The 17491-nt window shown below is 43.0% G+C and overlaps 1 protein-coding gene across 6 annotated transcripts in view; it reads left to right on the top strand.

Annotated features, from left to right (window-relative positions):
• Window positions 1-17491, top strand: part of ccdc33 (coiled-coil domain containing 33) — a 328157-nt gene that overhangs the window by 14651 nt on the left and 296015 nt on the right. For 5 of the 6 annotated variants that reach the window (XM_059946622.1, XM_059946620.1, XM_059946617.1 and 2 more), the window contains exon 3: window positions 138-320. In XM_059946622.1, coding sequence (XP_059802605.1) covers window positions 138-320 — 183 coding nt within the window. The remainder of the gene's footprint in view (window positions 1-137; window positions 321-17491) is intronic. The other variant, XM_059946618.1, reaches the window with a different exon arrangement.

Genomic DNA, 17491 nt, shown 5'->3' with positions numbered 1-17491 from the left:
CCTGGACCAGCACATCTCATTACTGGAAAGTGGGTGAATATTGTAGAACACTGGGCCAGGTATTGTTAATCAGGGTGGTAGTTTATTCTGGGATTTGACCTGCTCTGTTTTTTCTTCTCTCCTTCAATTCTCTACAGCAGAATGAACCCAAGGAGGGAACTCAACTTGAACCTTTGCTGAAGGCCCCTGAAGAAAGCCCTTCTCCTACCCTAGTGGTGGACCATCTTGCGTATCAGCGGCAGTCCAGTAATTCCAGCTTACATCTTTCTCCTCTGGAGCACATTCCTGCAGGAAGCTTTGGGACACATCCTCGCGCACGTGTGAGTACTGTAGATTGGCTGGAGTTTTGTGGAAATCAAGAAGATTTGGGAGGTTAACTGATTGAGACAGTTAAATTATTTATTTTTATTTAAAGATACAGTGCGGAATAGGCCCTTCCTGCCCTTCAAGTCATGCTGCCCAGCAACCTCCGCCAATCCTGTCTTAATCCTAACCCAATCATGGGACAATTTACAATGGCGGATAAACCTGCCCAGTACACATTTGGACTGTGGGAGGAAACCAGAGCATTTGGGGGAAAGCCCATGCATTCTACCAGGAGGATGTACAGAGACTCCTTATAGAGGACACTAGGACTAAACTCTAAGTTACGACACTGAGCTGTAATAGTGTCACGCTAACTGCTATGCTATTGTAGTCCCTGATAGTACAGATTTGTTGGGGTTAATCAGGAGAAGCTATACCCTCTGATGGGGTAGTATGTAGAGGTGTTTCCTAAAGCTATTGCCCAGTCAGAAGTAGATTGGGCCTGTGATCCTGAAATTCAGAATACTGGGGAAGTGACCTTACTGACACACACAAGACACTGAGATGGTTTCACGAAGATTAACTTTATTGGTCACGTGTAACTCGAAACGTACAGTACAGTGAAATGCATTATTTGCATCAAATCAACTCGGCACAGATTATGGTCGGCAGCTTGCAAGAGCCAACATAACATGCCCATCTTTGGAATGTGGGAGAAAACCAGAGCACCTGGAGGAAACCCATAAGATTATGGGAAGTACATACAAACTGTGGGGATTGAACCCTGATCTTACAGCCAGTGCTGTAAAGTGTTGCACTAAACACTCTGTTACTATTCTGCCCACACAGGATAGATGTTGTGAGGATATTTTCCTTAATGAGGCAATCTAGCACTAGGGAGCCTTTGTCTGAGGATAAATGACCATAATACCTCAAGTTATGTGAGCAGAATTGGGCCATTTGACCCATTGAGTATGCTCTGCCATTTAGTCATGGCTGATTTTTCTTTCTCTCAGCCTCATTCTTCTGCCTTCACCCTGTAACCCTTAACCCCTATACCAATCAAGAAACTATCAGTCTCTGCTTTAAATACACCTGATGACTTGGCCTCTGGCCATTATCTATGGCAATAGATTCCACAGATACACCACCCTCAGGCTGAAGAAATTCCCTTCTCATTTCAGTTCTAAAGGGACATACTTCACCCTGAGGCTGTGCTCTTGGATCTTGGACTGTCTGACTGAGGGGAAACATCCGCCCCATGTCCACTCTATCCAGGCCTTTCACTATTCAGATGGAGGGGAGATAGACCTGTCATATGAAGAATGTTTGATAGCTTTCTTTAGTGAGACAGTGGTGAATCTGTGGAATTTATTGCCACAGGTGGCTGTGGAGGCCAAATCATTGGGTGTATTTAAGGCAGAGGTTGATAGATACTTGATTCATGAAAGGATAAGCAGAGAAAGTAGGAGAATGGGGCTGAGAGGGAAAATAGATCAGCCACGATGAAATTGTGGAGCAGCCTTGATGGCCAATGGCCTAGTTCTGCTCTGATATCGTATGGTCTTATCCAACTCTCTCACTGAATTGTAAACCTCAGAATTCTTCCCACCAGAGAACTCTGGATGGCTGGTCATTGAATGTACTCATGGTGATGAGATCGGTCTTGACTGAATGGAATGACTCATGAGTCCAAAAACCCTGTTTAGTTTCTTTTGTTCATCAGAGTGAAATCAGGAAGCTCTTTTCAAATACGATGAATGATACAAATTTGGAAAAATGGTTGATTAAGTCTTGCTGAATTTGAAATGAATGAATTTTTGTCTAAAACAGTGTTTCCCAAACTTTTTTAGCCCAATACCCCCCCAATCAACTTGCATACTTGCTAAAGCACCTATGTCCCTGCCAACACCCCTCTCAGGCACAATATACTTTCTGGTGTCCATAGTGTAAAAAAAAACATGCCTACCATATGCTAACATGAGAAAAATGATTCTGCTTAAATTTTTTTATTTGTCTTTAAACCCAGCTTACACAGTACCTATGCACTGTACAGCCCCTTCAATATTAATGTGATCTTTGAACTTGATGGTTTTTAGCAAGAGTTGAAATATCTGGTTCAAGTTGTGACAGCAAAAGTCTTAAGTCCCCATATGTAACAATGTCCAAGCGGTTTCCATTTTTTGAGAGTATGTGGTTCACTGCACTGAAGCTTCCTTCAGTAAGGTAGGAGGATGGAAATACAATGAAGAGCAGTTTGGCTCTGCAAGGACCAGGAATCTTTGTGTGACAATGTAGCCATATACTACAAAAGCAGATATTTTTGAAAAACATTTTTGTTTCTTCATCATTCTGAATTTTGATAATTTCTTCCTGTAAGCTCTCTTCCTGTTCTAGCACCTTGCAAAGAATTACCCAGTCAGGAATTTCCAGGTTGTTCAAATCCTTGAATCAATTTTCAAAATCTTTCAGTGACTGCAGGTGTAAGCAGTACTCTTGCGAATCACTGTCTCTGAAAGAGAGTGCCGTACTTTCCATGCAGGGAAACCGTGAGAACATTCTTCTCCCAATATTTTGCTTGTATATTTCCAACTTTCTGATAAAAGTGGACTCTGCACTTTTTGCCTGGATTAAATTGAAATTCTCACCCTGCAGTTTCATATTCAGAATCTTCATTTTATCAAGATCTCCATGTAGAAGTTCAATTGTATTTCTCAAGCTCTTGTTGACTTTGAGCAAAAATTCAACCACAGTGCCAAAATGAAACATTTTAAGCAGCTGTTTTGACAGCCAACACACTTCAGTGTGAAGAAGCAAGCATTCAAACTTTTCTTCGTTATCTTGGCATAACTGGTGAAATATTTTGCTATTTAATAGATGAGCTTTAATTTTGTTGATTGCAGATAATACAGGAGTTATGCTTGAAAACAGCTGCCGGCTGATGTCTTCGGCTGTGAGATGTTGATGAAGAATTACACAATGGTCTTGGAACTTTACTTTTCATAAATGCCAATGAACAAGTCTGGTGACCTATCATGTATGGTGCTCCATCTGTTGCACAGGAAATTGTGTTCCTAATTGGAATACTTTTTTCTGCAATAGATATTTTGAGCTTGTCATAGACTGATCGTCCATTGATAATTGTTTTCCACTTTTTATAAAAGAGCATCTCTTAATAAACTTTTCCACTTTTAATAAGCTGTACATATGCCATTAACAATGCCTTATTGTCTCACACATTTGGCTCATCCAGTTGTATTCCAAATACTGTCTTTTTTTCTGTAGCTCTGTGCATTTGTTGATACTCAATGTCTTCACTAGTTTCGTCAATACGCCGAGTTAGATTTATTACTTGGAGGAATTGATTTTAAAATACTGGTGTCCATTTTGAGAATTGCATGACCTCTGGTTACTGGCTCAAGGACTTGCCGACCATGGGATCTTGGTCTTCTGGGCTTTGACATCCAGATTTGTAAGTGCCCCAATGCAGGAACTTGCTGACATAGGGGTGTGTGTGTGTGTGGGGGAGTGGTTCACTGTTCTGCCAACCTTAATTATTGACCATGAAGATCACTGGTCTTCAATCGTGGAGCCCTCACATGGACTCTGACCACCGGCTCCTGCCCGACTTTTCACTTGCCACCTGTGATCTCGAACTCTCCCTTATCCTTGTGCTTATACCGTGACCTGTGTCATAATTACCCAAACTGTCCTGAAAAACATACCTATGAACCAAAAAAAATATGCTCAAGTCTGACCCACAACCTTGACAAACATTGAATCTTGGCTGGGTGATTGAATTATTTGAACAATGCACTCCATCCACCACTCTACATCTTTGTTCCATCTATCACCAGTACCCAGTGTCTGCCGTCTGTACCATTGATAAAATGCACTACATGTACTTGCCTAGCATCTGGTGTCACGGTGGCATAGCGGTTAGCATGATGCTATCACAGCTTGAGATGTTGGAGTTTGGAGTTCAATTCCGATGTCCTCTGTAAGCAATTTTGTATGTTCCTTTCCACGTGCATGTTGGTTTCCACTGGGATGCACCAGTTTCCTCCCATTTCCAAAGCAGTACCGATTAGTGGGTTAATTGGTCATTGTAAATTGTCCTGTGATTAGGCCAGGGTTAAAAAGGTGGGTTGCTGGGTGGTGAGGCTCATTGGGCTGGAAGAGCCTGTTCCACATTGTATCTCTAAATAAAATCTCAAAATCAGTGTCCTTTACACAAAAGGGCAGCAGATGCACTGGAACACTAACCCCCTACACATCCATTGTAAGTCACACACCACCTTGAGTTGGAAATGTATATTGTGATTCCTTTACCGTTGGTGAAACTAAGTCTTGAAAATACTTGTGTAGCACTCTGGGAATAATGCACCAGAAGGACTGTAGTCTGTCAAGAAGACATCTCACTACCATCTTCTTGAGGGCAGCAGGAGATGGGCCACAAATGCTGACTTTTCCAGCAAGGGGCAAGTTCCCTGAGAATGAGCTAACTTACAGCACAGGACTCTTTAGGGCCAAATGGCTTCCACCTCAGAGGGACAGTTTGGAAATCCTGACAGATTAGTAGAAGTTTCTGACATCCTGTTAATGGATCACAATGACACACATTTGTGGCAGGACATAACAAGTCATAAACCACAGCAAGGCAGTTTCTTCAGAAGCTCTTACTATGAGATACAAGCAGCATGATGAGCATTGACAGGAGTTGAGAAAGCAGGATGGTTTAACGAGGTGAAGCATAGGAGAATGAGCCATCAAAAATTCTCTTTCAAAACCGCTACTGCGCTCAGATGACACTTTTTTTTTAACTGTGCGTCGGTTCTGATCCCAGAGGAGCAGATCTGTCAAATTAAGCCCACTGTCAAATTACTTCAAAAGCACTCAAATGTTTGATGGGGACTTGATATGATGGCTGTTAGAATGCTGGAGAGGACAGGAAAGGCAGTGGGAGACCTGCTTTCCTTTGTTAATTCGGCAAGCGGTTGGATAGAAAATTTAGAGGGGAGTAGTGGAGGATATTTCACTTAACATGTGATGGAAATTGCTGCCAGCAATGGAAAGGGCGAGCAGCTTCAAGTTCTTGGGGGCGGGGGGAGGGCAGCATATGGAGAATGTATCCTAGGGCCAGCACATTGATGCAATCACAACGAAAGCCCTCTACCTTATTAGGATTTTGCAAGGATGTCACTGCTTATACATTTCTGTAGATGTCTGGTGGAGAGCATTCTGACTGGTTGCATCACAGCGTCATATGGAGGCTCCAATGGACAGGATTACAAGAGACTGCAGAGGGTTTCGTCTCAGCCTGCTCCATCATGGGCACAACCCTCCCCACCACTGAGTACATCTTCAAGAGATGCTATCTCAGCAAGCTGGCTCCCATCACTAATGACCTTCACCATCGAAGGATGATGTGTTTTCATTCTGCTTTTGTGGACTCTGAGCTGCTTGAGGAGGCCAGTGTGAGAAGCATGGACTCCAAAGGCCATCTGGGACGTGCCCTCTTGTTACTGCTGTCAGGGAGGAGCCATGGGTATCGCACTCAATGATTCAGGAATAGCTTCTTCCCACCTGCCATTAGATTTATGAACAGTCTGTGAACACTGCCTCATCGTTCCTTTTTGTTGCACCATTTATTTATCTTTGTAATTTATAGTAATTTTATTGCTTTGCACTGTATTCTTGCCAAAAAAAAACATGTCATGCAAGTTAGTGATAATAAACCCAATTCTGATTTTGGTTCCCCAAGAGCCATAACTGTAAGGCTAGTGACTGAGAAGTGAGATGTGGAATTCATTTAGTAGTACTATTATGTGTGGGCTGGCATGAACATGATGGGTTGAATGTTAATGATTTTAAGTGAGTATGGTTTAACTGCTGAGCCTCCCACCTGTTGTCTCCCAGCCTCTGTTGCTATCTCCACCTGTCCCTGTCTACCGATGAACCCCTCTTCGCTTGGGTCTACATTTCTGCTGCTTGCCCTACCTCTCCCTCTCTCCTCTTTAGGGTGGCTATCTTCCCTCTTCATTTCCAATCTCGACTGTCCATTCCCTCCCATAGATGCTGCCTGACTGCTCAGTTCCTTCAGCAGCTTGGTTTCTGCCTGTGCTGTCGTTGGTGTCATGAAGACCATGACACAATGAGTGGAGACGTCACCTTGTAACTTCAGTCAGCTGAGGTTCAGTCCTGACTTTTGGTGCTGTCTGTGTGGGATTACTTCCAAGATCCCAAAGACGTGCAAGTTGGTAGGTTAATTGGCCACTGTAAATTTACCCTGTTGTGTTTGAGTTGGGAAGCAAAAATGGGATTAGTACAGGGTGTTGGAACCACTTTTTATTTTAATCTTTTAATCTTTTTATTAGATTTGTACTTAAACTCATTGGCTAAGTATTACCATGTTGCTCTCATGATATAATTGTTTAATTATGTAACGTATTAAGTAACTTGCCTTTGGTTAAGGAGCGTCTTGTCTATAAAAGTGTTAGATTTTCGATAAGGGCCAACTTTATTTCCTTGTCTAAAACCCTTAAACATTAATTCCTCTCTTTGCATCATTTCTCAGCTTTTTATTTAGTTTTCTTAGTATTTTATATGTTTGTTTGTACTCTAAAATACACTGAAATCTTAGAATTAAGACTGTACTATTTTTGACTCCCAGAAGAACCCTAAAGGATCAGAAAATAACCAGATCCAACAAAGGCCTCCCTACTGGGATCCTCAATCTCCTCGGTTAATAGTAAAGTTTATGGCATTAAAAAGGTTGGGAACCCGTGGATTAGTGTAAAATCCTCTATTGCCACAATGAGGCCTCATTCTGGTTGGACGAGCAGTAGCTTACTGTATATTCCATCTGGGCAGCCTCCAACCTGATGGAATGAACATGGATTTTTTTTAAACTTCTGGTGATTTCCCCCCTTCACCATTTCCCCATTCCCATTTTCCTTTCTCACCCTAGTTCCTTACCTGCCCCTCACCTCCCTCTGGTGCTGTTCCCCATCTTCCCAGGTCTTCTAACCTCTCCCTATCAGATTCCCTCTTCTCCAGCCAATCAACCCCAGCTCTTTACTTCACCTCTCCCTCCCAGTTTCACCGATCACCTATCACCTTGTACTTCCTCCCTTTCTCTCTCCCCCCCCCCCCCCCACTTTCTTGCTCTTGACTTCCCTTTTTTTTCTCCCGTCCCGATGAAGGGTCTCGGCCGGAAACTTCGACTGTGTACTCTTTTCCATAGATGCTGCCCGGCCTGCCGAGTTCCTCCAGCATTTTGTGTGCATTGCTTGTCTCTTTTCGTGTCTTTATTTTCCTCTATGTAATCTTACATAATTTATATTCCATGTGCCGTCTGTACCTCTGTGCCTGTGATTGTACCTGTACCTCACTTGACTTGGGCATGTGACAATAAACTCGACTTAATTTAAAAATGTATTTACGTGTGAGAATGAGCAAAGACTTTTTCAGGCATTGTGAGCAGTTTTGGGTCCCGTATCTGAGAATGTTTCGACATTCGAGGGGGTCTAGAGAAGGTTCACAAGAATAATCCTAGGAATGAAAGGGTTAACATATAAGGAGTATTTGATGGCCCTGGGCATGTACTCACTGGAGTTTAAAAGAATGAGGGGAAATCTCATTGAAATCTATTGAATATTGAAAGGTCCAGACCGAGAGGATGTTTCCTATGGTGAGAATGTCGAGGACAAGAGAGCAGAATAGAAGGACATCCCTTTAGATCAGAGATGAGGAAGAACTTCTTTAGCCTGAGGGTGGTGAATCTGTGAAGTTCATTGCCATAAGCATCTGTGGAGTCCAAGTCTTTGGGGATATTTAGGGTGGAGATTAGTAGGAGTGTTGAAGGTTGTAGGGAGAAGACAGGAGAATGAGGCAGAGAATGATAATAAATCAGTCATGATCGAATGGGCCGAATGGCCAAATTGTGCCCATGTGGTCTTATTCTGTCAGCAAGTGGACTCGTGCAACGTGAGGGTTATTCACATCCAGTCCAGATTTGCTGCCTGACAGAATTCCATTCGGGGATATGGGTCGTTTGTGCTGTTGGGATTGTAATGTCAGCACTCAGCTGCCAGTGGAGAGAGGGGGCAGGGCTGTGAGAAATTAAAAAGAAAAGCCTGTGTTGCAAATACTCAGATAAAAAGAAACGTGGAAACTGCTGGACACTTGCAACAAAGTGAGATAAAATAATTGCAATATCTAAGTGCCTTAGGGCTGAACAATTTTGGCTGAGAACCATCCCCACCAAAGCAGGGATCTCTGAGAAACCTGATCAAGGCATCTGAGTACAATGGAAGGCTTTGGAAACCCACTGACAAGACAGTAATTGTAACACTGACAAGTCTATTATCTCAAGAAAAATCTGCTTTAAAAAAGCTAGCTGAAGTTGTTCTATTTCATGGTATGTACCCCCAGGGCATTCCTATTGCTCGCTCCTTGACACATCTACCTATATCACATTACTGTCGAGAAACATTCATCGGTGCTTGTTAAAAGAGTTTTAGAATTACACTGAGAAGTCTGTTGCAGACCTGAGGCCTGTTGATCTGCCTCAGTATTTGCTCTGGTAATGACTTGAATTTAAAATTCTCATCCTCGTTTTCAAATATTTCCCTATGTCATTAACAGCCTCAGTTCCCCACAAACCTCGGGCTCTATGTTCACAGAATGCCTCTTATGCATTCCTGATTTCCTTTCCAGTCACACTCACAACTCTGTACTCAGCACTGGAACATCACACATAAAACACTACAACACAGTACAGGCCCTTCAGCCTACAATGTTGTGCTGACCTTCAGACAGCCATGCAATGAGTACAGTCCTTATCTGCGAGGGATTGGTTCTGGGACCCCTTGCCGATACCAGAATTTGCGGATGCTCAAGTCCCTTATTTAACCTGTCTCAATGTGGTGGACCTTAGGACCCAGCAGAACCCCAGACCTTATTTAACCTGTCTCAGCGTGGTGGACATTAGAACCCGGCACCAGAGCTCTGAATGCGCAGTGTTTCTGTTCTCGAAAATAATCATAATCATGATTGAAAATAAAGTGGAAATAATAAAGTGATCGGTAAGAGGTGAAACGCCATCGGTCGTTGGAAAAATGTTGGGCTACATTCGGTCAACGATCAACGATCGTCAACGATGTTCTTGTACATCAGTCACTGAAAGTAAGCATGCAGGTACAGCAGGCAGTGAAGAAAGCTAATGGCATGCTGGCCTTTATAACAAGAGGAATTGAGTATAGGAGTAAAGAGGTCCTTCTGCAGCTGTACAGGGCGCTGGTGAGACCTCACCTGGAGTATTGTGTGCAGTTTTGGTCTCCAAATTTGAGGAAGGACATTCTTGCTCTTGAGGGAGTGCAGCGCAGGTTCACAAGGTTAATTCCCGGAATGGCGGGACTGTCATATGTTGAAGGATTGGAGCGACTGGGTTTGTATACACTGGAATTTAGAAGAATGAGAGGGGATCTGATTAGAACATATAAGATTATTAAGTGATTGGACATGCTGGAAGCAGGAAGCATGTTCCTGCTGATGGGTGAGTCCAGAACTAGAGGCCACAGTTTAAGAATAAGGGGTAGGCCATTTAGAACAGAGATGCGGAAAAACCTTTTCACCCAGAGAGTGGTGGATATGTGGAATGCTTTGCCCCAGAAGGCAGTGGAGGCCAAGTCTCTGGATGCTTTCAAGAGAGAGTTAGATAGAGCTCTTATAGATAGCGGGGTCAAGGGATGTGGGGAAAGGGTAGCAACGGGGTACTGATTGTGTATGATCAGCCATGATGATCACAGTGAATGGCAGTGCTGGCTAGAAGGGCTGAATGGCCTACTCCTGCACCTACTGTCTATCAGTGAGAAAGGCCCTGCCCTGATGAAAGCTACAATTATTACTAAGCAACGCAGTGGTTTAATTATTGGGTTTTGAGGTTTTGATCCTCCACATCAACCTGCCACGGATGGAGAGTGCACTCGAAAGTGGTCTGTCACTGGCTCACACTTGGGAACGGTTCTTGAGCCCGGCGCTGAAACATACATTCTTAAGTGTTTTATATGCATAGAAAGATAAAATATATACTATATACTAAGACAAACATTTGACTAACTAACGCTTAATAATATTGGATGTACCTGTTCCAACGTACTTAGTAAGAGAATTTACGATTTTTTTTTATCCCGATCCACGATAACCCATGCACATCCTCCTGTATACTTTAAATCATCTCTAGATTACTTATAATACCTGATACAATGTAAATGCTGTGTAAAATAGTTGTTATACTGCATTGTTTAGGGAATAATGACAAGAAAAAAAAGTCAGTACATGCTCGAACAACAAGTGCTGGAAGAGCACTTCCGGGTTTTTGTGATTCGTGGTTGGTTGAATTCGCGGATGCGGAATTCACAGATAAGGAGGGCCGACCGTACTGGAATGTAGAACATAGAACACTACGGCATAGCACAGTGCAGGCTCTTCGGACTACGATGTTGGGCTGACCTTCTGACAACTGTGCAGTGAGCACTGAAGTGTAGAATGCAGAACCTCTGAAGTAGGTCCTCTGAACTAGGGTGTAAAGCACAGTAGTACACATAACAGACAATAATTTAAGAAAATAAGGATAGATGAATTATGCATAAATAAACAAAGTGAAAAAACTAAGTATTGTAACATATAGAACAGATTAACTGGATTGTGATCATGGCATCATTTTCTGCTTCTGTGGTGGATGTAATCCATCTACTGCTACCCTGAGGGAGGAGGCCCAGGAGTCTGAAGACCCACACTAAATGTTTAAGGCACAGTTTCTTCTCTACCATCGGCTTCCTGAATGAACTACCTCGCTCTTCCTCTTTTGCTCCATCTGCCTACTTCTGTACTTGGAATAAGCAGTTGATCAACAGGACTGGAAGTGAAGGAGGAAGAAGCCAGAATAAAATTATTTTGGCTGTAAATTTTTTCTGGCTTCTCCCTTCCCTTCCAGTCCTGATGAAGGTCTTGGCTCAAAACATTGACTGTTTATTCCCCTCCACAGATGCTGCCTGACCTGTTGAGTTCCTTTTGTGTGTTGTTCGGAATTTCTGCATTGGCTGAACCTCCTGTGTTTATTACTTACATATTTACCTATCCGCTTACTTACGTACTTCATTAACGTCCATATTTACAGCTTCTTCCCCTTTGGCATCAGATTTCTGATTGGACATTGAATCTATGAACACTATCTCACTATTTAAATTTGTTTTATACTACTTGTTTAATTTAAAAATATATATTTACTGCAATTCATGACTTTTTTCTATTATCATGTATTACATTGTGCTGCTACTGCAGAATCAACAAATTTCACGACAAATGCTGGTGATGTTGAATCTGATTCTGATAAAGGCCAGCAATATCATAAGTCCACCCTGCTCATGGACTGTTTGTCCCACTCCCATCCGGGAAGAGAACGTGCAGCATCTGGGCTGAGACCCCCAGACTCAAAAACTGTTACTTTTCCCAAGCCATCAGATTGATCAACACCTCCATCCGTTATCCCACCTCACAACCCTCACCACCAATGCATACACATCAGCTGGTGTCACTCTATGTATGTACAATCAGTCTTTGTGTATAACAATCATATGTACATTGTGTTTTATAGGATTGATTTTATGTTTATAGCAACACACACAAAATGCTGGTGGAACTTTCTCAGGTCTTGGTCCAAAACGTCGACAGCGCTTCTCCCTATAGATGCTGCCTGACCTGCTGCATTCCACCAACGTTTTGTGTGTGTTGCTTGAATTTTCAGCCTCTGCAGATTTCCCCGTGTTTGCCTTTCATGTTTATATCTATTTTTCTCTGTTCTACTGTGAATGCCCACAAGAAAATGAATCTCAGGGTAATACATGGTGACATATACAGTACATACTTTGATAAAACTTTACTTCGAACTTTTTATTGTGTTCTTTTTGCATATATTGCTGGATCAGATCTGGAGTAACCATCAATTAATTTTCTTTGCACTTGTTTACTGAAGAATGACAAAAAATTTTGAACCTTGAAACAAAAGTGGAAATGGGAAACTCTGGATAGCTGTGAAAGTCTCAATGATGTGTTTGAGGGGGAGGGAACCAGCTGTTTTGCCATGACTTCATTGTAACTAAACCCACAGTAACTTTCCTACGAAATAACCTAACAAGTGACTCAATCTAACAGGCTGGTGTTGGTTACCTCTCAGCAAATGAGAGGAAATGAAATATCAGAGAATACAAATCAGAAAGCTGATGTGCAGTCCTTGTCTGAGGAAAGGGTTGTGTATTTATTGGAAAATGCTGATGTGAAATTTGTCTAGTGTCTGTTTGTACCATACCTTTCCCTTTTCAATTAAAAATGTGGCCTTGAAATGTTTCCTATTGCAAAGCCTGTATTATGGAAATCTGTGTCAGAGATGGGAGAATGCTTGATATTCATTGAAGCAGATCTATTGTGGCTAATTTACTGCATAAGCTGTAATCAATGAGCCTTGAGACAGTCCATTACAAAATAATTGGTTGTATGGGCTGGGCTTTTATTTTGCCGCATTCTGACTTTTTTCTCCAACAAAAGCTGAAACTGGCTTGTTATGTTCTTATTTTTTTGTGTTTAATCTGGGATACGAGTGGCATTAATTCCCCATTCCTTGCACCCCATCCCTTTCACCAATTGCCTATTTCTGGTGGTTTCTGATTGCAACTAGAGAATGCTTCCCATTGCAGAATCAGAATCAGATTTATTATGACCGACGTATGTCACAAAATTTGTTGTTTTGTGCCAGCAGTACAGTGCAGACTTAAAGAATTTTTGTAAGTCACAATTAAAAATAAATGAATAATGCAAAAGAGGAGTAGCAAGGTGGTGTTCATGGACAATTCGGAAATCTGATGGCGGACGGGACAAAGCTGTTCTTAAAACATTAATTGTCCATCTTTAGGCTCCGGTACCTCTTCCCTGATGAGAAGAGGACGGGCTAGATGATGATGCAAGGTGCCTCTGCCCATAATGTTCACTCCACACTGAGGCTGAGACTGTGGTCTGCTCTGGGCTTCGTGTCTGAGGACTTAAATTCACTCTAAGTGCTATATGCTTACTTTGATTGTTGCCATGATTAGTTTAATTTTCCTCTCTGAACATTGGCAGTTTGTTGGGCTTTTTTTATGGGTCCTTTTGTGGTTTCTTCTTTTGTAGCTGCCTGTAAGGAGACGAATCTCGAGGTTTGTATAATTTATACATTGTTTAATAATGAATATTCTTTGAACTTTAAGGCACCTCCTTTGAAGGCTTCTTCGATGGTGGGGAGGGTCATGCCCGTGATGGAGCTGACTGAGTCTACAGCTCTCTGCAACCTCTTTCAATCCTGTGCGTTGAACCCTCCATATACCAGTCGATGAAACAACCAATCAGAATGCTCTCTATTGTACGACTGTAGAAATTTGCTAGTCTTTGGTGACATATCAAAACTGTTCTCACTGAAATGTACACGATGGAAACTAAGTCCATGTTGACCACAAACCACCCACTTACACCAATCCCACATTAATTTCATTTTAAAAATTCTCCTCATGTTCTCATGAACTCCATACCACAGAATCTGCCACATACTGACAGATCGTGCACAAAGAAAGTAACAGCGGTGATAGAAGGGGATCATGGGGATCCTAGATTCCTCAATGGGTGACCACAGTCTGTACGGATTGGAAATAACATCTCCTCATCGCTGACAACCAACATAAGCATACCTCAAGGGTGCATGCTTAGCCCACTGCTCTATTCTCTCTACACCCATGTCTCTGAGGCTAAGCACAACTCAAACTTCATCTATAAATTTGCCGATGGCACACATTATTGTTGGCAGAATTTCAGATGATGATGAGAAGGCATACAGGAGCAAGATGGGTCAGCTGGTTGAGTGACATTGGAGCAACGACCTTGCAATCGACGTTATTAGGACCAAGGAATTCATTGTGGACTTCATGGAGGGGAACTTGAGGGAACACACCAATCCTCAACAAGGGATCAGAAGTGGAAATGGTGAGCAGTTTCAAGTTCCTGGGTGTCAACATCTCTGAGGATCTATCCTGGGCCCAACATATTGATGCAATTCCAAAGAAGGCATGATGGTGATGATACTTAATTTGGAGTTTGAGGAGAATCGGTATGTCATTAAAGACACTTGCAAATTTCAACAGATAAACTGTGAAGTGCATTCCAACTGGTTGCATCACCATCTGGTACAGAGGGGCCACTGCACAGAATTGGAAAAAGCTGCAGAAAGTTGCAAACTCTGCTGGCTTCGTCATGGGCATTTGCCTCAACAGCATTCACAAACACCTTCAAAAGGTGATGCCTCAAAAAAGTCTCGAGTTTACAGAAAATGGGGTGATAAACAAAAAAAAACATTCAGTGAACGGTAGTTCCATGGGTGAAAATGCCTTGTTAATGAGAGAGGCCAGAGGAGAATGGCCAGACTGATTCAGACTGCCAGGTAGGTGACAGTAACTCAGATAACCATGTGCCTCAACGATGGTATGTAGAAGAACCTTGAAGTGGATGGACTACAGCAGCAGACAACCATGAACATGCACTCAGAGGCCACTTCATTAGATGCCTCCTGTACCTAATACAATGGCCACTGAGCATATATTACTTCCACCCATGGACCGATGAAGTGGTGTCCGTCAAGACTGTCTCAGGAAAGTACAACTTACAAGAGCAGGAAAGGGTTCAGTGGAAGTGTTGAAAAGAAGCAAGTCTGCAAGGGCATTGGAGAGGTGGTGTGATATAGTGGAGAATTCTTTCAGACAATCAGCACAAGCAGAGTGCTTGTGAATAATCCCTTCAGAAGGCTTCAAACATTCAGAATCAGGTTTAATATCATCAGCATGTGTTGTGAAATTTGTTAACTTTATGACAGCAGTACAAGTTAACGGAGACACAGAAAACTCTGAATTTCAGTAAGTATAGATATATTAAATAGTTAAATAAGTAGTGCAAAAACAGGGAAAGAGGTAGTGAGGTAATGTTTTCACAAACAAGAGGAAATCTGCAGATGTTGGAAATCCAAGTGAGGTTGGTGTCCAAGGGTTCAATGTCCATTCTGCAATCGGATGGCAGAGGGGAAGAAGCCATTCCTGAATTGTTGAGTGTGTGCCTTCAGACTTCTATACCTCCTTCCTGATGGTAGCAATGAGAAGAGGGCATGTCCTGTGTGGTGGAGGTCCTTAATGATGGATGTAGCCTTTCTGATGCAGTGCTCCTTGAAGATGATCTGGATACTATGGCGTCTGGTGTCCATGATGTAGCTGGCTAATTTTACAGCTCTCAGCAGCTTACTTCAATCCCCCCCATACCAGACTGCGATGCAGCCATTTAGAATGCTGTCCATGTAAAAATTCAATATCTGTAGTGAAAGGGAGAGGAGAAAGGGAAAGGTTAATGTTTTAAGTCATTGACATGTGCCAAATAACCTGCATGGGTTATTTTGTCTGTCAACAGATGAAATGCAGATAATTGTAGAGCGAGCTGTATAATGCTGCTATTACCTTCAAGAAGAATTCACGACTATAAACTAGGTTCAAAGGTTGTTTATAAATCACGAATGGGCTCTTGCTCCTGGTTTTACGATCTTGTACAAAGCAGCATTCAACACCTGTACATTATCTCTAATTATCTGTGTAATTAAGCGTTGTGACAGCTGAAATGGTGTAAAATTGTTTTATGTCCAGAGAAGACACCAAAACAGTACTTAACCATTGCAGCTATGGAAACAGTGGGGAGATGACACTTGATGTCAAATTGATGTGTACCTCTAGGGCGAGGACGGAACTCAGTGAAGGCATTGCAAGAGCACACAGAGTTGGTGTTCGAAGTAATGGGCAATTTATTTAAAAACTAGTGTGTGCCAGGAGACCAACCAAAGATGATCTACCTTGGATGTTGTTGCTGCTGCATCCCATGTCTCTGCTTTTGTCCACAGTTCCTGTTGACCACATTCGCAAAGTTATTAGATGCAGACCATTTAAATTTGCCACGAGAATTCACCACTGTCCTCATAGTCGGTTTCTACATTCCCCCCAGCGCTAATGCTAAGGAGGCGCTCTGTGAACTGTACGGGGCTGTTAACGAACTGCAGAACGCACACCCTGATGGACTGTTTATTGTTGCTGGAGACTTTAATCACACAAACCTTAAGTCAGTGCTCCCCAAGTCCCGTCAGTATGTGGACTTTGCAATGAGGGGGGAGAATGCATTGAACCTGGTTTACACAAACACACCCTACGTGTACCAGGCAGAGCCCCGCCCCCACCTTGGATACTCGGACCACATCTCTGTTACGCTAATCCCAGCATACAGACTGCTCGTCAGGTGCTCCAGACCAGTTCAGAAGCAGGTGAAAACCTGGCCAGCAGGAGCCATCTCTGCTCTTCAAGACTGCTTTGAGCATACTGACTAGCACATGTTCATGGAGGCTGCAACCGATGGCGACTCTACCAACTTAGAGGAGTACACAGCATCAGTGACCAGCTACATCAGCAAGTGCATTGATGATGTTACTCTGTTCAAGACCATCACTATACGTGCCAACCAGAAGCCATGGATGACCGCGGAGGTGTGTGCGCTGCTGAGGACCCGTGACTCCGCCTTCAGAGCAGGCGCAAGACAGCCCTAACAACAGCGAGGGCCAAACTGTCCCAGGCCATCAGAGAGGCAAAGCATGCACACGCCCAGCGAATCCACAGCCACTTCCAGGACAGCGGTGACACGCGGTGCATGTGGAAAGGCATCCAGGACATCACTAATTACAAGACAACATCACCTGACTGTGCAGGTGATGCCTCCCTCCCAGATGCACTGAACAACTTCTACCCTCGTTTTGAGGTGGAAAGTGATGTGGCGGTGAGGAAGTCCATCCCACTTACAAATAACCAGGTGCTGTGTCTCACCGTGGCCGATGTGAGAAGAACCCTGTGCAGGGTCAACCCACGGAAGGCTGCAGGACCAGACAATATTCCTGGCAGAGTGCTTAGTCCTCACTGACATCTTCAACATCCCCCTGAGCAGTGCCACTGTTCCAACGTGCTTCAAGGTCGACATCGTCACTGTGCCGAAGAAATCTTCAGTGTCCTGCCTAAATGACTACTGTCCCGTT

This window comes from Hypanus sabinus, chromosome 21 (assembly GCF_030144855.1).
Source record: "Hypanus sabinus isolate sHypSab1 chromosome 21, sHypSab1.hap1, whole genome shotgun sequence".
Classification (NCBI taxonomy): Eukaryota; Metazoa; Chordata; class Chondrichthyes; order Myliobatiformes; family Dasyatidae; genus Hypanus; species Hypanus sabinus.
The sequence above is the reverse complement of the archived record's forward strand: the minus strand, read 5'-3'. Positions and strand labels throughout refer to the sequence as shown.